At 47.2% G+C, this 23324-nt stretch overlaps 3 protein-coding genes across 3 annotated transcripts in view; all 3 read left to right on the top strand.

Annotated features, from left to right (window-relative positions):
- The first annotated feature begins 1906 nt into the window (after positions 1-1906).
- sft2d1 (SFT2 domain containing 1) lies at positions 1907-13054 on the top strand. Its single transcript, XM_056609696.1, has 8 exons — positions 1907-2187; positions 2923-3009; positions 4300-4382; positions 6211-6292; positions 7697-7732; positions 7829-7887; positions 9576-9605; positions 12268-13054. Exons 1-8 carry the CDS (start codon positions 2125-2127, stop codon positions 12305-12307), a joined length of 480 nt encoding a protein of 159 aa, XP_056465671.1. The 5' UTR covers positions 1907-2124; the 3' UTR covers positions 12308-13054.
- A 1500-nt stretch (positions 13055-14554) lies between these two features.
- prr18 (proline rich 18) lies at positions 14555-16399 on the top strand. The gene has a single exon (XM_056609511.1). The coding sequence runs from the start codon at positions 14714-14716 to the stop codon at positions 15557-15559; it is 846 nt and encodes a 281-aa protein (XP_056465486.1). The 5' UTR covers positions 14555-14713; the 3' UTR covers positions 15560-16399.
- Positions 16400-17407: 1008 nt separating this feature from the next.
- si:ch211-130h14.4 (uncharacterized) overlaps positions 17408-23324 on the top strand; it is an 11713-nt gene continuing 5796 nt past the window's right edge. Inside the window, exons 1-6 of the mRNA XM_056609882.1 lie at positions 17408-17497; positions 19120-19224; positions 19450-19605; positions 21089-21169; positions 21735-21873; positions 22257-22347. Coding sequence (XP_056465857.1) covers positions 17408-17497; positions 19120-19224; positions 19450-19605; positions 21089-21169; positions 21735-21873; positions 22257-22347 — 662 coding nt within the window. The remainder of the gene's footprint in view (positions 17498-19119; positions 19225-19449; positions 19606-21088; positions 21170-21734; positions 21874-22256; positions 22348-23324) is intronic.

Genomic DNA, 23324 nt, shown 5'->3' with positions numbered 1-23324 from the left:
ATATGTATGATTCATAAACTAAAGAAAAACAGAAATGAATATTAAATTAAAAAATAATTCAGACTCCGTGTCTAACAAAAGACAAACGGCTGCTGTCTCAAGTTTCTTACTGTTTCCAGATATGATGTTTCCTGATATGCATGAGATACAAGTTATCCACGGTGTGCATGCGCACGTGTGTGTTTATGTGCGTGCGCGCATGTGCCCGTACGTGTTCATTCAAGGGTGTTTTAGTTTGATTATTTTGATGTTACAATATTCTCCCTATGTTGACTTTGTTCCTGTTAAAAATAGAAGGTCGAAACGCCCCAGACAGGATTGCCTAGTTGGAGAACAACAATGCCAATACCCTTACCCCATCCCTGCGGGGAATGAGTGTATTTCACTGTCGATCCTCTAGCCTCAAGATTTATCTGCAATAAAAAATATCTTGACAGCTGTCATCATCATTTAGAAGTAAATTAAGCCTTTGAAAAGCAAGTTTGCAACGGTGCGATTTCTATATCTATGACTGCATCTTATCTTGTTATAGTATCCTACGGATGTTTATGGAAGGTTTTGTTGATAGTTGATGTGATTTTTATGATGCCTTTCAAATTCTTCCGCCAGGGTTCAACTCAGCAGAGCTATTTAAAGAGATAAAATAATATAATCCTACTTGATCATGAAGTTAATGGTGCGCTTTCATTCACATCTACGCCGACGATGGGACAGCAGTTGGGTCTTGATAAGTCTTGGTAAGCATTTATTTATCTGTGTTGGGCTCTAAAATCACTGGAGAGATGCTTATGACAACTACATAGGCCTACGTGATTAAGTCAAACAGCTGCGCACTCCTTTTGTGACAAGACTTTGGAATCCGCTGATGAATTTCATACCAAAATTCTAAAAATTCTCAAAAAATACTGTAGCGTGTGACAAACTCGGCCGTCGTTTTCCTTACCTTCTTTTGTCCTCACCAAACATGACACTGAACTGTATAACCACTAGATGGCGCCCTTACCACATAACCCAGCCTGTCTGTCAACGACGCCTCTTTGGGAGGCAACCTTCACCTTGTGGCAGCCAGCTTACAACCATCATGTACTCGTAATGAGAAATTCTAATTGATCTCCATGAGATGATCAACTTGTAACTCACTCCATTAACCATTATATCAGCTCACTCTTGCTAACTCACACCGACAGAGTATCCTGAATGTCAAGACATAAGTCATGGCATTGCTCTTGGTATAATTCCACTGTCATGCACTCGATTAACATAGACTCCAAAAATATGCAAATGGTTATTAAAGTGCATGGTTCAAATACATGCAAAAGTGTCGGTCAATAACATAATCCGATACTTGATCATGAAGTTCTGTGAGAGAACAGTAAAACCATGTGACCGAGTGGAGCATCTCGTGGGAAGGTCATATGACTGCCTACGGTTGGAAAGGAATCAGGATTCTGTTAATAGGATAACGGTGGTCGGTCGCGTCGGCGATTCTCCTCCTCACATCTTTGCATTTCCAGCCCCTGGAAAATTAAGTGAGGATTATTTAAGAATCAAAATCGTTTACCTAAACTTTACTAGGCATAAGCTGTTTGTTCATCCTAATTTAGTCCATGATATGCTTTAAAAACAAAAAAGCGATGTTCATTTCAATTGTCTCCTCCTCGTGTGCACGCATTATGGATGCATTATAAAATAGCCATATTATACAAGGCGTGGACTAATACTTGACATAACGCTCTTCTTCCGGCAGCCAATCCCAGTTTTTGACAACGCCAATGGCGTGCGTTAGTGTAAACATCGATCCGCCCCCAAAGATTTGAGGGACACTTGCTGCGACCTATGAAATTAGTCTATACAGAAACCCTTCCTACTCAGAGGCACGCTCGGGGTGGAAATACGCCCCGTAACGCGGCGGTGCCCACAGAGCGCGTCCCGGGGACGTCCCGTCTGCTTTCTACTGACGTCAGCGAGAAACTTCCGCCCGGACCAGCCCGGAAACCAGTCTGTAGTGAGCCCGATACACACTTTACTCAAAGTTAATTTGAACAAAACGAAGCGCTTTAGGTGACAAGTACATAGAGATCAGCGGAAAACACAACAACAACATTGTCCAGCTCTGTCTCGACCATGGACAAGCTGCGTCGTGTGCTCAGCGGACACGAAGACAACGAGGAGTCGGGGCTCACGCAGGTAATCTTATGTCAGTGTAGTGACGGTTACTGTTAATATAGACAATGATTTATATGTTAACAGTCGTTTTTTTTGGTTTGAAACGTAAGGTTAACCTTCGTACGAAGCTCGTACTCAATATGGTCCATTGCATACATCTGCAATGACTCCTGATCAAAGCTGTCACGTGCTTCCTCTTCATATTCACACACTGTAGTTGTTTTAGATGAGATAACAGTGACACCATAACAGTAACATTGGTTGACCTAACAGTGATGCATTAAATGTGTGTGTTGATACCTTTTGCACGCTTTCACTGGGAGCAGGATCAAAGGAGGTAAGATTTGGAAATAATGGTTCAGTGTTTCTGTCATGATCTTTTTTTTGTTAATTGACTCCTAAGAAACCCGAAACTGGAGTAGCAACATGCATGTGTCGCATTGTGTCAGTGTTGTTGTTTCTTGCCTGTGTTCCTATCAACTGTCTCTTATGTCCAACGGTGTTATAGCACACGTGGTTAACGAAACAGAACTTCATATATAGACAGACACTAGTGTGTGTGTGTGTGTGAACACACACACTAGTGGATAAGCATCCAGGGGCGCTGGGTGTGGGTGGTGGGAGGAAGGGGGGGGTATTTTCCACTATAAACATGATAAACACAGGCTCCACACTTCCCTCTATTTACGGAAGGCTCAGGTCCTGGTGGGCTTGCACGTCTTGCCCCCGTTACATCCTCTGATTGTTGTTCTGCAGATATTGGATGGCTCCTCGCTCAACTACAGCACCAGGGTGAAATGGTTTGTCATCTGTTTTGCCGCCGGCGTCCTCTGCTCCATACTGGTGAGGAACTGGGAGGATCTGTCTTGAGTTGATGGGGATGTTTTGCATGTCAATGTCTTTTGTAATGGTGTGTGTGTCCGCCCGGTTTCGCCTCTGATGTCGCAACCGCATCGACAGCACGTTTCCTGTGGGTAGTAGTTCTGTTTTTTAATAGAAAGTAGTTATTTTTTATTGGAAAGCACCTGTTGAGCTTATGGAATTTATAGCTTTTTATTGTTGTTGTCGCATTCTTCCTGGATAACGTTTCATATGTATGCAAAACATCAAAAATTCACTTAAATTGACAGTTTTGCAAAGAGTTGCACTATTAATAATATTTTTTCAAATGTATTTTTTTAGTTTGAGACAATAACACGTTTCGTTGTCCTTTTTGATTTGTAAATATCTGTTTGAATATTCCTGTTTAGTCATTCAGCAGAGGTTTTATTCAACAGCGGCTTGTAAGAACAGTGAATTTACATGAAATATGGAAATTCTACCACCAAGTTGTACCTGATATCTATCTTGAACATGGGTCGCCCATTTCAAAACATTTCTGCGCTATAATTTCCTGTTTCTCAACAGCAGTTTGTAATAAAATGTATACTACCGTTCAAAAGTTTGGGGTTGCCCAAACATTTTCTACTTTTATTCAACAGTTTTCAGTTGTGCTAACATAAAATTAGCACAAACTGAAAACTGTGCTAATTCATTGTCTTTTTTTATTCCAATACGGTTCTTAGGAAGGTAACAACCCCCCAGGCCATATCTTGAGGACCTTTTTCAGTAATATTTGTGCTTTTGGACTGAGCTGCTTTTTACCTGACTGAGTGAATGTTTTGATAGCTGTACGTTTACTTTCCCTTGAGTAAATGTGTTATTAGCAATTACCCATCGTCTTACCATCGGACATCTCACTCCTCTCACACTAGGGGGGGCCCTATCTAAGGGAAACAAAACGATAACCGCCAAAACATGTAGTCAGAAGGTAGAGCTCGTTGACTTGTAACCGGAAGGTTGCTAGTTCGATCCCCAGCTCCTCCTAGCTGAGTGTCGAGGTGTCCCTGAGCAAGGCTACGGACGAGCAGGCCTTGCGTAGTTGACTCCGCCGTCGGTGTGTGAATGTGTGTATGAATGGTTTTAACTCGCTTTGGATAAAAACGTCTGTTAAATGCCCTAAGTGTAAGTGTAACAACTTAATTTAGTCAAAATGACAAGGAGCTTTCATGTTATGCACCAGCCTACCTCTGTGAATGTGTTACTAGGAAGCCGACCAAAAGCTGTTGTTTTTGTATTTTTGCCCTGCCATAGGGCGCAGCATTGCTGTTCCTCCCAGGTGGGATCAAACTGTTTGCTGTCTTCTACACAATAGGAAACGTCGCAGCACTTTCCAGGTAAGCTGCAACGATGACCTTTTTACTCCAGTCCCGTGACTGGCCTCACAGTAATGCTATGTTTAGCGCATGTCATTCTGGTCACCATTGGGTTTCGATGCATTATTTTAGGTGTACATCACATGGCATTTGCCATTGACTAAGGTTATCGATGATTTATGGGGATTTAGCCATTGTATACTACTAAACATTTTTTTTATGATTTATTTATGCATGTAGAACAATGGATGGATAAGCTGGATCAATGTAGATTAAAATATAATTAACTACAGAGGCCCTTAAGGGAATAAAGCCTCTTCACATGGTTGCACTTGGAAGTAACAATATGCTGGCCCCATAACCTCATGAGTTTGATCTCATTGCTTAAAATTGCCAATGAAGTGATACTAGTTTTATCACAAGAAAACAGCTTTGCAAAGGTATTGATTCCAACTCTTGGGGTTGGGGGCGATCTTTTTGTTTTGAGGTGTCCTGTCTGTGTCAATATGTGTAGAGATGAGAGAAGCAAAGTGAGTCATCCTCTGTTTTCAGAGCCCAGGGTTACGGCTCACGTTGTTTGGTTCTGTGTTCGTCGTCAGATCCGTTCTCCAACTGACATTGTCTGTAAAATCCTTGGTCGTATTTTATTCAGTTGAAGTTCAAATGCAGTCTTACCAATGTTCTGTTTTCAATGTTTATTCAACGTCATCTTTTGAAAACCACATTCAACTTGAAACACCACGTTCTAGTCTTAAGGTTTTTGTTGAAGAGTTTGAGACAATGGGGTTTTTTGCAAGTTATACAACGTGCGAGCCTCGTCAGTGGTTCCTTCCTATAACTACTTGTTGGGGAGATCAGATCACAAATGAGGCGACAGCCCCATTAAAAGGCTTCCCCAGATACCTTTAGTCAAGGAGCATGTTAAGCTAGCTTAACCATTCATTCATTTGTTTACATAAATAATATCTATGTATACATCTTGCTGTGTCCCATTCGTGTGTGTGTGTGTATATATATCACACACAAATGCATAATTAACAACTAGCCTTACTCGAGCGTCACCGCTGTGGGTGCTGCGGTGATGAAGCCCTGGGTGTGATGTCAGCGCTGACGTCGGGGTCTTAAATTAGTCTTTGTCTTGGGTGGCAGCGGCGGTTCCGGCAGCAGCATCCTGGTGGTGGATGGCATTGCTGCGTCCCACCCACTGAGTGCCGGGCAACCGAGGGCGGGGGGGGGGGGCGGCGAGGGGGGCTCCAGGCTGTCAGGGTGCACTTGTTGCAGCAGTGACGCCACTCACTCACACAGCCCCCTCACTCGCTGCCTACTCATCGGCAGCGAGCTCGCCCCCGCTCACTCGCTCGCTCGCTAGGGCCCCGACGCTGTCCGTGTGAAAGGACATTGTGTGTGTGTGTGTGTGTGTGTGTGTGTGTGTGTGTGTGTGTGTGTGTGTGTGTGTGTGTGTGTGTGTGTGTGTGTGTGTGTGTGTGTGTGTGTGTGTGTGTGTGTGTGTGTGTGTGTGTGAGATGACGTCGTCAGGGGCCCACCCGCGGTCTGAGCGACCGGAGTAGCAGGGAGGGGGGGCGGGGCGGCTGAGGGTTACGTCAAGCACCCCAGAATGTGTCACCGTCGTGCTTGGAATTAAAGATGAACATTTGTTAGCCTTTTCAAATTGTTAGGACCGTGTATGTGTGTGTGTTGTTAACCAGGTTTTGTGGGGATGTTTGAAGGAAGGCCGGTATTGCACTAATTGTAACGGCAGTTTTGTTTGTGGAGAAACCCACACCAATGCAGCAATTCGTTATTCGATGTGAATTTAAACACCTTTTCCCTCATGTGTTTTTGCCCAAAGCACCTGTTTTCTAATGGGACCATTCAAACAACTCAAACGCATGTTTGAACCAACAAGACTGATTGCCACCATTGTCATGCTGGTAATTACATTTTCTTATTCGTTCATTCATTTAAGCTTCGAGTTGAACTGTACGTTAAGCTTTGAATAATAACCTGCACTCAACTATACATGGGTGTGGCCTCATTTTGTCTTGTCAGTGCCGCTCAGTTTACAGCAAATTCTGTTATCTATTCTTGCATGCTATCATAAACGCCAGGCCCCACAAGCCTGAGGCCTTCTGCAGTTGCAACCTGCAGTTGGTAAACGTATTGACCCAAAACATTGGCTGTTTCTAAAACAAGTGAGCTGGTGCTATTCACTCGCCGTTGACTTCCCAATACGTGCTGGCTGGCTTCTTCCTCAATATTTAAAATGGCGGCTGAATGACTTGCCAACATTAGTAAGAAACCAGCTTGCCGGGAGTGAAGACATTGAGCTGGATGTTAATCAGCTGCGGGCATTAACCTCTCATCAACACTCCTTAACCATAGAGTAGTCTGCTGCTGACTAACGGGGTATGAATGAGCGGACAGACCGGCTTATAATGGATCATCATCCCGTTAAAAGAATGCAGAGGAAATCATATCCGAGATGCGTTGGAAGCGTGTGGAAACGTCCTCACCGATCTGAAGTGCATCGCTAGGATACCGATCCAGCGCTAGGTTACCGATCCACACGGTCGCCGTGACGTCCACGTACATCTGGGGCCGACTGCATTCCAGGGCCCTCATGTCACTCACATGGCCATTTGCACACTTGTGTTGGCATGGAAACCCAGCGTTCCGCCCCGACTCAACTTTGCATCCACAACGGCGCAAATAATGGACACTTGGATACCAGACAATGGATTCCACTGTGTGTGTGAGAATACTTCAGAGGCGTGCCATTCTTTGAGTGGTGGGGGGGGGGGTGCAGGGGTGGAATATTCTACTGAATTGCGGTGGTTAAGAGATTAGCGGTAACCATAAGGATGAGGGAGGATGCCTGTTGACCAGTGAAGCAGAGACCAGGACAGAGACATTTTGGAATGCAAGGCTTAACTGCAGAGTGGATCAGCATGTATGGTACTTTGGCCGACAAGAAAAATGTAATAACCCAATAAAATTAAAATCCGACAAGGCAAATATTAGTCTCCTAATACCCTGGGAAGGTTCGTCAGAGGTGTGTACACACCGAAAGCGAAGCGATTATTCTACTTGCATATTACCACAATCTTTACTACATATTTTTTCAAATATTTTATTCATGCAAAACACTTTTATAGTTCGATTTTTACTTGTTTAGGCACTTTGAGGGCCATAAACCAAATGCTATTACGTTTGTTTGCAGAGACGAGCACCTGTGTGCATCTCACAAAATCAATCTGGTTACATAGAAAGCACTACAGGATCGTTATCGTTGTTATACGATGTGAACTGACCCTTGACACTTTTCCCTTCCCTAGCTCTGCCTTGTCTTAACACTATGTGCAGCGTTTTGGGTAAGTACACCAAACATCTACCCGTTGTACTATCCCATATCACGAATCAGTGTCGAATAACTTCTCGTCTAACTATTCAATCTCTCTTTCGTATAGTGGAAAAAAAATCTACTGGCCATCATCTTCTGTATCTTGCAGTTTTTGGCGATGACATGGTAAGCTTGGTCCGGTGACCTCTCTCTGCCACCGTAAAACCGTTGGCCAAACGGTTGTAATCGCTCACACCTATTCTAATAGAGGCATATTCTCACACGGGTGGGCTTAGGGCTGCGGGCCAGCTGCCTCCGCGCTGAGCTCCATGTCAATAGGGGCTGACGTGAGCCAGCTGACGGCCACCTAAGCTGATTTACTGCCCTGGGCGCGTGCTGCTGAGCCAAATCCTGCAGCGCTTAACCGACCACTGTTCAGTGGGGCTAGCTATTGGATGTGTGATTTGAGGCGCAGGTAAAAGTCAAAACATCATCAAAAAGAAAAATGTACATTTGTTTTAAATGTGTGATTTATTTACACGTATGCTGTACACGATTCATTGTTTTATATGAGCAATTCGCAGAGGTTTGCGTCTTGCCTTTTGATTTGGCTGACTGATCAGCCGCAGCAGGCATGCTTATCCTGTCCAATCAGAGGGGCCGGTCAGTTGTGACTTTAGGCTTCCTGGCAGATTGGCCTTGAGGTGAACCCAGGACACGGAGAAGAATGACCTTTTGTAATCCACGGTGGGGGCCCAGGTCACAGGTGAATCACATCAGGGCGTGCAACACGAGTGTGACTCACTTATCGGCAGGAAGCCCCACCTGAGGTTTGACCCCGCGGGGGGGGGGGGGGGGGGTTGTTAAGGTCGACCACACCGAGACCAAAACGTCCTTTCGGTCGTCTTTTGTTCGCGGGTCAGCCCTTCTTGTGTGTTCCTTTTTTAAACCCGGGTGTATTTGCACAGGACTCACCCAGGAATTGTGTTTGGTTTGTGTCCGTGGGACTGGAGCCTAACCCCCCCCTCCCCCCTGCCAAACTCAGCCGGTCATGTGATGGATGAGTAGCAACGACAGTAGGCCATTCACAACGCTAAAACTAGAAGACCACATGACATGGGAATATTACTTTTCTACCTTGACGGGTCATTTCCTGATTGAGACCCATTCCAACAAATCCTGATGGGATGTCATTGGTGCATCACTCCTTCGATGGACAATCAGCTGGCCTGGGACAGAAGGTCAAGAGCAAGAATGCCCTTTCCGTCGGTCTTCAGCTGCTTGTCAGTCAGAGCGGCGTGAAGCTTGGAGGGTCCGTCCTGGCCGGCCGAGAGCAGATGAGATTAGAATCATTTCCCAGAAAGACCCCTCGGGCTTATCATTCGGCTTCCGCCATGAATTCCTCACATTTTTTAAAGTGTTCGGATTCTGTACCCAGTTCCTCCTGTTGCCCTGTGATGGTTGGGCATTTACTATAAGACAGTTATTTAGTGTTGCAGCTGAGTTTGGCTGGTTTTGCCCTGGTCTGTGCGTTGGTTGGTTTGGATGCTAGGAGATGTCTGTGTCATGGCCCGGTCCAGGAAGGTTTACAGTTGCTCGAATGATCTTCTAGATACCTTGAATTATGATGATGAAATATAACCTACATTTATAATTTACATTTTTATTTATCTTATTTATATTATATACCACAACCTTTCATTGAAAGGGAATCAACTCAACACCAATGTGGTTATTGTGTTTGGGGTATACATTTAAAGCGCGCTATGATATGCGTTATATTGACTGGTTGAATTCTGTATTTCTTTATTTTTTTTACAAAGCAGCCAATCTATTTCCTTGACTTCTCATTATCGATCTCTTTTTCTCTTCAGGTATGGCATCTCGTACATTCCCTTTGCCAGGTAAGGAAACTATCAGAAAGTGTGTGTGTGTGTGTGCGCGCGTGAGTGTGATGTCATCAAAGGCAAAGGTCGTTTTAATCTTCCCACAGCATTAGTCCACACGTTCTGCTGCGTGGCTAAGCTCTCTCTCACACACACACACACACACACACACACACACACACACACACACACACACACACACACACACACACTACTTATTATCACCCATCCTTGTTTACTTGCTTACCATGTTCGGCGCGGTGACGATGCCGCTACCACCGTGCATAACAACATGTTTTGATTTACCTCGAAACTGCTGTTTGTCTCCGCCGTATGGCGCTAATCCCGCCTCCTCTCTGTGGTACACAAACGGGGGGCTTGTTGTCCCACGCGGTGTGTGCTCGATGTGGGACCGTGTCCGAGGGAACTGGCCTCACAGAAGCCACTGTTCCCTCGGACAAGAAATGGACAACCAAGGAACACAATGGACCACCAAGTCACACAAACTGGACCGCCCCGTTGAGGGACCGACCAGTGATGGTGATAGGACAATAAGTATTTTTACGGAAAATAAATTCTATGCTAAGTATCCAGGCTTGGGGTGTGGGGGGGTTATGGTGTTATGATGTCTACTACCTCATCATAGGATACAACCCAAACGGGAGATCTTGTTGTTGTTCAGAATCCCCCCTCCCAGAATGTCATTGGGTTCATGTCATTGATTGCTCCGTTTTATTTTTTATTACCACAAAGCCATATGCCGCAGCACCACGCCCCCCGAGCTAAGTGCCAAATGGAGAGGGGGGGGGGGGGGGGGGGGGGCTTGTGATGTTGTTTTCCAGCTGTGGACGCTCTCCCTGTCTCTCATTGGTTTGTTCCGATGGCCCCAGGGTAACTCCCCCCCCCCCCACCACCCCCACCACCCCACCTTCTCCAAGGAAAAGTGCATTGCGCACTGAGGCGACTTGATAATCCATCCTGACAGCTGAGACCCCCCACGGCTAAACACCGCTGGCCCCTTAACCCCCCCCCCCCCCCAAACCTGACGACGGCACGGGCCAGACAACAATGGCGTTCCGTCGATCGTGGCCAATGTCGTGCCCAAAACAGAACCCGACGTTTCGCCGTGAATACGTGCCATTTAGATATTTCCGTTGCCTCCGAAACCCCGTCGGTGACGTATGGTCATTTTTACATCATGTGTTGTTTTGGTCTAACATCAACAAATGACCCCCCCCCCCCCCCCCCCCCCCCCTCCCGGCTGACACCCCCTCCTCCGTCCTAATCCTCTTTACTTTAATCCATTTTTTCATTTTGTTTAGGATCGGATTATCAAGCGTGTTTAAAGACGGAAGTTAGTAATTTCCGGGGGTGTTTATCTGACCCCGGTCACCCTGACTACCGGCTATCTGGTCATCAGGCCCCCCCCCCCCCCCCCCGGGCCCCTCACAGGTGATCCGTTAGTGACCGCTACCTGGCTGTCCGGTCGGTGGAGCCGCTCTGTGGGCCGGCCGGGCCCCTGTCTCCCCCTCTCTGCTCTGGGTACCCCGTAGGAGGCATGGGGGGGGGGGATGGGGGGGGGGGGGGTTTCCTGTGTTTAATCAGCACAGGAAACCCACGCAGAGTCGTTCTTTATTCACGCTGCTAATTCGGAGGAGGAACAACGAGGCGTCCGATTTGGGTCTGAAAGCAAACGTGTGTGTGTGTGTGTCTGTGTGTGTCAGCGCGTGTGTGTCAGCGTGTGTATCAGTCTGAACGTGTGTGTGTTTGTGTGTGTCAGCGCGTGTGTGTCAGCGTGTGTATCAGTCTGAACGTGTGTGTGTGTGTCAGCGCGTGTGTGTCAGCGTGTGTGTCAGTCTGAACGTGTGTGAGTGTGTCAGCGCGTGTGTGTCAGTGCGTGTGTGTGTGTGTGAGCACGTGTGTGTCAGGATGTGTGTGTGTCAGCGTGTGTGTGTGTGTGTGTGTGTGTGTGTGTGTGTGTGTGCCTGCCTACGGTATGAATGAGCGAGGTAGACCAATCGCAGCAGAGCGGAGGTTTGGGGGAGGGAGGGTGCAGGCAGACGAGAGGTCTCATCCAGCCCACCCTCTCCCTCCCTTTCGCTCCATGTCTGAGGCAGGGCTGTGTCCCCCCCCCCCCCTTTCCCCCCTGTCACTCCCACCACCTCCCCCACACCTCTCCTCCCTCTTAACCTTGACGTCGTTCCCGCCCTCCTCCACACAGCATTTGAGGGCAGCAGCCATTAAAAAAAAAAAAAAGAGATAGAGTCTGCATAGCAACATGCCGCCGGCGATGTGGAGCTGGTGCCGGGTAGGCCAGGAGGTTTTTCCCTTGGTTGCCGTGGCGACCGCCGTGCATCACCCCCCCCCCCCCCCCCCCCCTCTCTCCTCCCCTCCCTTCAACAGGCAGTACCTGGCCAGCCTAGGAAGCCACCACTGCTTCCTAAGCATGCGGCGTCTAGGCCCCCCCGCCAGCTCAGTCAAAACACACTTAGTAATTCATAACGTGCCCCGCCCAAAGCCGGCCAATAACATGGGGAGCGAGTGCTGGATGTGTCGCCGTGGGTTACGTGCGCCTCACTGCCAACGTGTGCATGGTGACGTGCGTCTTGAAACAGCCCTTTCAAGCCGGGGTTTACTTTCATCACTAACTCTTTTTCCCCCTTTTGGGTTCTCTGCACAGAGACGCTGTGATGAAGTGCTTCACGACCTGCCTGAGTTAAAGGGCCGAGTTGGAGGAGGTTGAGGACTGACCTGAGGACCGCAGCCCCCCTGTGTACGCCGCTGTCCTGAGAACTGACCCACAGCTTCACTATGTATGCTGCAGACATAGTGGACTTTGTATTATAGAATGTTTTTTTGTTTTGTTTTTGCCAATCGTTTCCCTTTAAAATCCTTAACTTTACTGTGAGTTCTTCCTTCAGTCACTGAATTAGGAGATATATATCCACGCCTGCAATCATGATATAACACTTTCTGACCAATGCATTCATCATGACATAAGATTAGAGTCATTTTAACACTTATTATTATTTATATGCTTGTTTTCTTGAGCATTTTATACATTTTGCCGTGCAGGGAAGTTTCCTTAATGTTGATATCCTTTTTCTGGCATTGTTTTTGTCTCACGAAAAAGCTTTTGTCCATGTTTTGGATCAAAATGTACATACTTCAGGAAACAATTCACATCATGTTTTGACCAATACTTACGCATAGAAACGTATGTGAAAGAGTCGTTGTTGAGTACATCATTGAAAGATAAAACTATTAAAAGAGGATTGAGTGGGATAGTGTTATATTCCATCTTCTACAACTTTCCTTCAGGTGACAGTGCCTCGCATCGCAGTTTATAAACAAATGCAAGATTCCGGAAAGACGGAGGGAGTTTATCCTCAGCCACAGAGGAACAACGTTTTGTTAGCGAGCATTTGTATGTGTGTACATCAATAAATCTCACCTCCCCCCACCACCTATACCCGTGAGACGTGAAACTCATTGCTTTCTCCACCTCGATCTCATTATTTTTCCAATCATATATGATTTACCAATCATATGTCGAAAAGAACAACTCGGTTATTTCAGCATTGGTAAGCAACGTGACACAGTAGTGACCCAGTAACCCACGGAGCCCCGGTTTCCCCCCCCGAGTCGCGCCGGCATTAGTGCACAGCCTCTGAGGATGCGGTTGTCATGACAACCTCCAGGAAGAAGCATCCCTTCCCCCCTCCTCCGCCCACCATCAACGGTGTTCCCAGCGCATGACACACTTTCATTATGCTAATGAGAAAGAGAGAGAGAGAACCGACTCACACTTCACCCAGAGTCTCTGCTACGATCTTGCTTGACCTCCCCTCGCTATGGTTCAGGCTAGCCGTGGATTAAGAAGCTATCTTTTAGTTCAGCACGTTCACCCGCAGACCCCTTACAACCCCCACATGGGTTAGCCCTGGGTTTTTACCCCGGGTTTCAATCTGGTCTACCTCCAGGATGGCAACATGTGATTAGGATCATTCACCAAATCTTGTAATGGAATCTCCTGTATTCTCGCTTAATCATATAGTCCCCCAGCAGGGTGTATAATGTGATGGTGGATTAGGTTGGGTAAAATCTTTTTTTCCCTGATACTTCTTCAACTGGCCGACAAATCCCCAGCTCGCCATATTAGCGTCGCAGTAATCGGGAGGGATCATCAAACCATTCCGCGACTGTATCGCGGAAGAGGGGAGGGATTAGTTTTCTGTTTTCCCAAAACAACTAGTCGGGAGCCATACCTTCTGCTGCGCATGACTGTATGGAGAGAATAGAGATAACGATAATTAATTTAGCCCGTTGCAATCTGTCGCCTCTAATCTAAGTGACATATTCGGTTCTGCGTTGGTTGCGTGACGTCAATGAAATAACCTACACCCTTATTGGAAGTAGGCCTATAATTAAAAATAAACGACCATAGGTTATTAGGACCATACAATATGTTATTAGAAATATTTAGGCCTTAAGGTCTAATAAAATTGTCACTGTGTTTCTTGTCACACTTGACAGACCTAAAACATTACCGGGAACAAGACAATTAGTTGATAGGCTGTAGGCCTTTGAGATGGTGTTGGCCAAATAGGCCTGTGGAAGGCCTTCTGTAGGCCTTTCATCCGCACTATTGTTCGGATGAAAGTCAGACCTTTGAACGAGAGCAATATTTAACAATGAATTTAATAATTTGTTTTTAGTTGTATTATTATTATTATTATAATTATTATTATTATTATTATTATTATTATTATTATTATTATTATTATTATTATTATTATTGGTGTTCATAAAGGATTCCCGCTAAATATTTCTCCATCCGTCAGGGTAATTAATGGCATCCCTTGGTCCATGTGTGTGCGCTTGTGTGTTTATGGCTTTGTTCCGCCGCCTGTACATCCTGGCCCCGCCCCCTGACCGACGCTATAAAGAGGCGGTCGGGCACCAGCAGCGCTCCAGTTGAATTCCAGCGGACAACAGGTGCAGGGAGCGACGCGCATTTGGATTTGGATGATGCCCGTACGGAGGATACTCGTCGCTTTGTACAGACCGGTGCGATCTCCATCCGCACTTTACGCTTCACTCATCGACTCTGGTCGTTCGTAACGATGCCTTTCCCACCGATTAACCTCCACCAGAGGATCACGTCACCTGGTCGGGATCTGTTCCGGAAAAAGAAAACCAACGCGGTGCCCCTTCCGACCTCGGCGCTCGCGCTCAAACCCGGAGGGGAGGAGAAGCCCAAGTCCGAGAAGGACAAGTTCACCAGGTCGTGGCCCACCGCCAACCTGAGGAACCTGGGACGGAAATCATCCCAGCAGCAGAAGACCAAAAGCCCCACGCGGATACCCGCATTGGCGCAGGAGGAGCGGACCAAGTGCTCGTGGCTCCCCGTGTCCAAGTCCCAGGACTCGTGCGGGGTCGTCACACGCTCCAGCTCCATGGAGTCCACAACCGCGCGGGGGTGCAGCAAGCAGTCCTCGCGCGGCTCCCTGGGACGCACGGACTATCCCGCCGCCGTGGGGGAGAAAGAGATTCAGTTCAGCCTCAGCCTCACGCCTGAGGCCATCCTGGTGATCCAGAAGCGGAACCTGGAGAAGCAGATGTTGGCCAAGCAGCAGAAGTGCTGCCTGGCCGCCACAGACCTGCGGCACCGGCGGATCTTCCCGTCCAAGAAGGCGCACGGACACGGGGGGTCCGGTACCGGGTCCAAGGGCTGCGGTGCCCCGCTGGCGAGGCTGGACGACGCGGAGCAGGACATCAGGGCCATCGTGAAGATCTCCCTGCTCAACGACCAGTACAAGTACGACGATGTGGAGTACGAGGAGGAGGACGGGAACGTGGACGAGACGGTGGTCCGGAAGTGCAAAGAGTGGCTTAAGGGGGTGGAGAGTGCTGCTGCTTTCGGGAAGGTGGACAGACTGTCCACCCTGCCTCACCTCAAAGGCTGCTGATGCTGCCGCACTTTTTGACTCTTTGCACGAACTTGCTGCCAAGTAAGCCCGTAAAGCGGCGATCCACTCAAGGGAAGCAGCGCGCGTATCCGCGGGAGCGGAGCGCGCGCGCGTTCAATGTTTTCATGGGAGCCGAATGAAGTACCTTAATATTGTCTTCCGTTTTTTTGCACATGTCAATTGGTTAGTTTTTTATTTGTTTGTTTTTAACCGCGCGCCTGTAAGGCAAAGGTCCGCGTAATGGAACGCGCCCGCGCGACCCCGGCGGATCTCCACGCGCGGCGAGCGGAGCGCGTTCCTTTGTGTCCCGAGAACAATGGCCGTCCACGGGAACCGGGTTCGATGGCCGTCTGATGGAAGTACAATGTTATTTCTCACACGGAGCACCTCTTTATACCTTTTGTACAGTATTTAACATTTGTGAAATATTTGAACCACTGTTTTTGTCAGACGACACTTTTATGCCAATTGAAGTAAAATAATATATACAAAAAATCTAATTTGAATGACTCGTTTCAAATGTGTTCAGGCCTATCGTATTTCAGATGGGGATTCTACTCCTTAATGTGCTGTCCTGACTCCCTTCTGATCTCTTGACACTAACTGCACGGTCGTGCGGGGGTTAGCCTTGCTAAGCGTCTTAGATTTCCTGCTAAGCAGGGTTTGCCCATAAAGCGCAAGGATCCAGTGGCCAGGTGCCTCCGTTACGCCCTCGGGGTAATCACTCAGAGGCGTAATGGACACCTGGCTAACGACGTTGACTCATGAGGATGAACCCCTTCTGAACGCAGTATTCACTGCAACACGGTATTCAATTGGCCAGCAGTGTCCAACTATACATCTTATGAACAAAGATGTTGCGTTTTAATTGAGTTGAGCATCCATGTTTTTCGGCAATAATCGTATCTGATGGCAAATAGTTGGCTATTCTAAACAGAGGGTAATAATGGCTGTATTAACTTATTGGCTATTACTAGTACTACTGAATAGAAAAGTTTAGTTTGCAGTGTGGTCAGGAAGTTTAGGAGGGTGTGTGTGTGTGTGTGTGTATGAGAGAGAGAGAGAGAGAGAGAGAGAGAGAGAGAGAGAGAGAGAGAGAGAGAGAGAGAGAGTATGTGTGTGTGTGTGTGTGTGTGTGTGTGCATGCATGTCTGTATGTATGTCTGTGTTAATGAATGTGTGTGTGTGTGTGTGTGTGTGTGTGTGTGTGTGTGTGTGTGTGTGGTGTTTTGTAATTGGGGGAGGTTATAACCCCATTACATTGTTCCCTGTTACTTGGTTACCAGAGTTTGCAGTATACAGGACACACAAGTGTAAGTCCTGTACGTTCACTTAGCTCAGCACAACTGCTCCACCACCGGTAAGCTATTTAAGAGCTCCTTATGTCAGGTTATGCATTCATAAATACCTGTTCTTGTTTTAAGTGTGATGCTAGCAGGGTCCAACATTAAAATCCGCCACGCGCTAATGATGGATACTTTTGACAATTTGGCTGACTTTGGTGGCAGACAATAAAACTGCGTCACTTATTAATACATCTGCTCGGCCGTATAAAGAAAACTTCTAGACGTTAATCTTGGACCCTAGATGATAGTCCTGTGGGAAACCAGTAGAGAGTACACACGCAGATACATGGTCTGATTCCACGTTCACCTGCGGTGTGTGATTACATTACCGCATGCATGCACGGCACCCCCTGATCCATTACATCATGTAATTACCACTACAGGTGAAAGACTAAATGCCACAGGGTCGTTCATGGTTGACGTGTGTGGTGAACAGGTGTCCCAGGGCCAGGGGGTGAGACAGTGTCCTAAAGACTGTAGCCTCCTTCTATGAAGCTTCACCATGAGGTCTGAGGGCAGAGAGGTTCCCAGCAGGTCCAGCGTGCTACCCTCCATCTTGGATTCCTATGCATCACCTGCGGGCTTCAGAAAGGTATCCGGTAGCCTCTCGTTAGGGGTGCTGTTCATCATTACAATGCATCTTGAGTTAATGGAATACATAAATGCATAGTTTTGCATGTTTTCACCGCAGGCATTACTTTTGTTCAAAGAAATTCCGTCTAAATTAGTTTGGTGTTGTGATGAGAAAAGACACGAACATTTAAAGTAAATGACAAAAGGGATGAAGTAGTGTAGCAAGGGATGAATTCAGAATGGCTGTCTTTTACTTTTGTGATGGTCGATAACAGTCATATATGTTTATGGGGGTTCTTCGGACTGCTCAGTGGAGAATAGCCCAGCACCAGTAAAGGATCCGGTATAGTTTCCACTGGGTTCCTGGCGAGAACCAAACCTGAGACCTGGAATACCTTAGAGAAGCTAAGCCAGCCCTAAGTCACTCTCTTTGTCAATGAGGTATTATCGTCTCTGAGTATCCGTTTTCTTTCCTCCTCTATTTTGGCACTCACTGATACCATATTTTGGAAAACGATCGGTTCATTCACAGACAAAACTTTCAAATTACAGTCCTTGGGGAAAAGCAGCCGATTCAATGGGCCGACATTAAAAATAAGAGTGAAATAAGCTTCCAGTTGTCTTCCAGTTCAACCGCCCCCTTTCTTACATTTGTATCGACTACAACGCGTGAGTTCTACAGGTCAGCCCTATGCTCTGCAAGTCGATAAAGAGATTAGGGACTATACTCCAGCATGTCCTCCCCCCCCCCCCCCCCCACACACACACACACACACACACACACACACACACACACACACTACACACACACACACACACACACACACACACACACACACACACACACACACACACACACACACACATCCTGCTCAGCATCCAGCAGAAATCCGCTCCATTCACCTTGTGACTCGTCTTTGATTTATAAAGTGGAGACAGTCTCCCGCCTTTTTTCCCGTCACGGCTCCCGCTGGCTCCGGTGAACCAGGCTCTCCAGTGATGTGTGCGTCCTACGGGGTTACCGTAGCAACGTGAGCAGTGATGAATACTCCTCTCTAGCTGTCTTTATGTGGGACCGGACAAAAGAGTCCCCCTTCCTCCACGGACCGGGCCTGTAACCTTCCAGTAATGGTGGACATTTACTAGACACCTGTAAAGCAACTGACACAGACAAACGGGAAAGAACATGACATTAAAGAGTATGGTGGGATAAACTGTTTGGTGTCTGAGACAGCTGCAGAGTTACAGTCCTACTGGAATGTTTTATTTCAACTGAATATGAAAAAGGAAGATAGACTCCTCCATGCCTAGTCTCTCTTTTCTTTCTTCTTTCTTATTGTTTCTCTTGCCCTGGTGCACAAACACAGAGCAATAACACGAGGCGAAAAACTTTTAAATCCCTGATTTTGGCATCTGCTGTGTATCACTTTTGACTCCGCTCTGATTACACCAAACTGGGATTAGGAAGACCCCCGATAGGCTTAAAGGAGATCATAGCTTGGACGATTTTATTTCGAGAAAGCTTTCTGCGGTACACGCCCAAGCACGTCTACACAACAACCGGAGTTTCCCAGCCGTTGCGTGGGTCGGGTTCCCTTAATCGGGTTCCAACACGACCTAAATGGGTTTCTCTGTTGACAGGGAAAGAATGAAGACAACCCGCGCAGCCGCAGAAGCGAGGTCGTGCGAGATGACGATGACCTCAACCGGGAAGCCAACGAAAGGCGGCAGGCCCTGTGCGAGCGAGTAGGCCTCACTCCCTATTGTATAATTGCTATGGGTTTAATTAGTCTACCTTTGTACTGTAGGCCTATGGATGCTTCAAAACAAAACTGACAGGGGGTTCATTTGATGCAGAGAACACTAAACGTTTCTTCTTTACCCATATCAAATATTTGCGCTCGGTTTAGTGTCATGTTCAAAACAAACTTTGTTTATGTCATGATTTAAGTTTATTTTCTTGTCTCTCAGCGCCATCTAGAGTCGTACAGGAACGTACGTCGCCTCAGAGACGCCCTCTACCGGCGTTACATGGACCTGCTCCAGAAGAAGGTCCACTCCCAGCGGCTTGAGATGCAGAGGCGAGCAGAACAGCACAGATCCAAACCGGTGAAAGACATCAAATGGGTAATCAGGGCCACACACGTTGAATCCATAGCTTACTCCGTGCTTAGGGCTCAAGTAAACAACCGTGTCAATCTAAGGCTGTCACCTTTCCTGAGATCCTTTGGTGATTCCACAGCGACGTCCGCAGCATTACATAAATGACAACTGCAATTCACCACTTCATCCTTTGAGTCCTAAACTCCCCGTTGACAGCCACGTGTGGTATAAGTGTGAGGGAGTTTAGTCTGCAAGCTTTGATGGAAACACACAAAGAGGGTCTGATTGTCTGGACACAGCAGATCTGCTGTTTTGTAAACATGCAGATGTTCGTGCTATAGGGACTGATGCATCGGACTGCTTCTTCGGTGGCTTCTCTCGGAGAGAGAGAGAGAGAGAGAGAGAGAGAGAGAGAGAGAGAGAGAGAAAGAGAGAGAGAGAGAGAGAGAGAGAGAGAGAGAGAGAGAGAGAGAGAGAGAGAGAGAGAGAGAGAGAGAGAGAGAGAGAGAGAGAGAGAGAGAGAGAGAGAGAGAGCAAGCTCCATAGTGTTGTGTTCTGTGAGCCTTCCTGCTGAGAGACAGTGCTCCATTGTGAGTGACTTTGATTTTGACTCGTCTTGTGTTCTGTCCGGGGGTGTGAACAGAACAATCAGCTTCAGAGGAGCCAGCCTCGTCCACTTTGATAGAGGGGGTCTAAACACGGGAGACAGATCCTGTCTTATAACCCCCCAGCCTCCTCCTCCACCCCCACCATCTATAAAAGACTAGCTTCTGCAGGAGGAGGTGACTGCTCCCACCCCCACCTCCTCCTCCTCCTCCTCCTCCTCCTCCTCCTCCTCCTCCTCCTCCTCCTCCTAATGACTTGCACTTGGCGGACGGGACACAAAGAGAACACAATAAAGGACTTTTACGGGCCTTCCAGTCGGAATTCCTTTACCCTTCCAACTGCTGAGCAAATGAATGCTGTTGTTTCCTCACAGCGTACCGGGACGCTGCGTTTAGAAGAATGATGGAGGGGGGGGCGGGACACCTGCTGGGTTCTAATTGGTCCTCGCTGTCCTTAATGGCTTCCTGCGGCTCTGCTTGTTTACTTCTCATTTGCTGTATGTGTATGCGTGCGTGTTTGTGTATGTGTGTGTGTGTTTGTGCATGTGTGTGTTTGTGCATGTGTGTGTGTCTGCGTGTGTGCGTTCGTGTGCTATTTTGTATTTTCGTGTGTGTATGTGTGTTTGTGTGTGTGGTGTTTTTGTGTGTGTGTGTGTGTGTGTGTGTGTGTGTGTGTGTGTGTGTGTGTGTGTCTGTGTGTTTATTGGCGTATTTGTTTGTGTGTGTGCATATGCGTGTATATGTGTGTGTTTGTATGTGTGCGTGTGAGTGTGCATGCGTGTGTGTGTTCTGGTTCCCAGCCCCTGAAAGGACAGGAGTGTCTCACACACACACAGTGTCCGGCCCTGTAACCTCACCATCCCCCCTGTCTCTCTCTATCTGCCCCCTTCGGCCTCCCTTAGAAGAAGGAGCGGCTGGGCTTCTCCCGCCTGCAGCACGACGCCTCGTACCTGGAGGCCCTGCCCAAGACCAGCTTCTACCTGGTGGGTCCGGCTCGGTGCAACGCTCAAGAGCCAAGAGTTTGGTTTATCAATTCAATCACCGCACAGTTAATCACAGCGTGGTGCTTCTGAGCCATGGCGGACAAGGCATGTGTCTTGTTCATAGGTAAAAACATGATTGCCCGATAAGAGTATGAATATACGGGTGAGAAATATACAAATATTAAAAATATTAAAAATATTAAATGAAGTTCAATATAAAAGTGCCTGTAAAGTTGATAAGTTCTGGTTTGAACACGTACACATTAAAAATATATAAAAATAATTATAATGTAAACCTAGTGGTATGCATGTAATTAACCTTGGTTATAGAACTGCTGAAGTGAAATACCAAGTCCCTATGAGCCATTCTATACTTTATGTTGTCATTACACTCTAGTACTCTTTAGTTTTATACCTGGGTTTTTAGCGTTGCACGTTTCCTCTATACAGCGCCTGGGTTATCCTGGCACACATTTGATTCATTATCCTTATTATTAAAATGATTATAATCATCCCGTTGTTCATCGATCATGACATGGCTGTACACACGTATCTGTTACTGCAGATCCTGGAGCTGCAGAACCAGCTGGTGCAGCGGGGGGTTCTCAGGACCCGGCTGGACCTGGAGGACTTCGGGGGCCGCATCGACTACCACCGGGGTCCTCAGTGCATTCAGGACCACCTCCAGGAGATCAGGCAGAAGAGTTGAGTGGGGGTCCGCAGTCTACCAGGGTCTCTCAGATGAGGGTACATGTACATCGAGCGGTAAATTAAAGGGTTATACAAGTTTGGTACGTCTGTCCAAAAGAAGTCGAAATCGGACGAAAAAGTGACGCAGAAGCTCATGTTTCTTACAAAATTACATTCATTGCACCAACCCATTACAAAAGAAAAAAAACATACAAAATGTCTTTGGTTAAAGGGTTTCTTGGTTGAAAAAGGTCTCTGGGAGGGGGTACACAAGTAAATAACTTAAAAAGTCTTAAAACGACTGATCTGGTCCATGCCCCTCAATAGAACTTCTTTATGATGAGATGAGGGGCCTCACAGAAACGTCTCTGACCTCCTGATGATCTCATGTTGATAGTGATCCCTGAGGACCCAGTAGCAGAGTGGATGGCCCCTGGATCCCCCAGGTCTGAGGAGAGCAGACCAGAGCACCAGCCTCTCTACCCCAGGTTGTGATAAGTTTCATCCATGCTTTTCATTCCTTAATGTTTTCAGTAACCGAGTGCATGGGTCCATAATGTGTCAGCTCAACGCCAAAGAACAGCCTGTCCCTGGAAAGGGTTCGATTGAGAGTGATGTTTAAGGTAGATATACATATAGTTTGAGTGTTTTCAGTATAGATACCTTTAACGTCAATGTGCACACTGAAGCACAACAGCACCCTTTGCTTTTGGAAAAGGGTGGAAGGATTTAGCCTCAGAGTGTGCTACAGGCGATGCTTCGGTTGAATAACCAACAGACACAGCTCACTTTTGCCCGGGGCTGTCAATGGAACTGGATACAAGAATCAGGATTGGGGTTTTATTGATAAAATTGGAAGTCTTTAGTTTCTTTTGCAATCCCACACAGAATAAAGGTGCGGAATATTGAAAATTCACGATCACATAGACTAAATAAAATAAACCAATAAAATGTGACTGTACAAATGTAATATATAAACAGTAGATAAACATAGAACAAATAAATCCAATCCGTTTTGAAGGATTGAAAGAAGAAAGGACGAGCGAGCCCAGGGAAAACAGGGGCGCATCACGCAGTGACAGCGAGGACAGTCATGGAGCGAACTCAGCTTGAGCCGCTTCCCTCAGTGTTTACCCTCCTGAGCCGCCACCCACTCTCCGCCCTCCATGGCTCTAGTCTGGACATGCAGACTACAGTAGAGTTATGGTTGGACGTTGACGCAACACAATGACCACGCAGTCGCTTTGACGTAGTCGTGAACCTGTTTGGGTTCTGCGTTGGGTTTACTCCGGGTTTACGTTGGCGGACCAATCCCAGCCCTTGCCGCTGCGTCGGCCTCGACACAAGGCTACAATTGTCGGGAGGCGCAGGGCAGCTCCTTGCGGTGGACGCAAGGAGGGTCTGCAAGGTCGTAATTGGTCCGTAAACCCCCTTGCGCTGCGTAGACGTCCAACCATATCTAAGC

Source organism: Gadus chalcogrammus, chromosome 15 (assembly GCF_026213295.1).
Source record: "Gadus chalcogrammus isolate NIFS_2021 chromosome 15, NIFS_Gcha_1.0, whole genome shotgun sequence".
In the NCBI taxonomy this organism is placed as follows: Eukaryota; Metazoa; Chordata; class Actinopteri; order Gadiformes; family Gadidae; genus Gadus; species Gadus chalcogrammus.
This window is presented reverse-complemented; position numbering and strand designations above follow the sequence as displayed.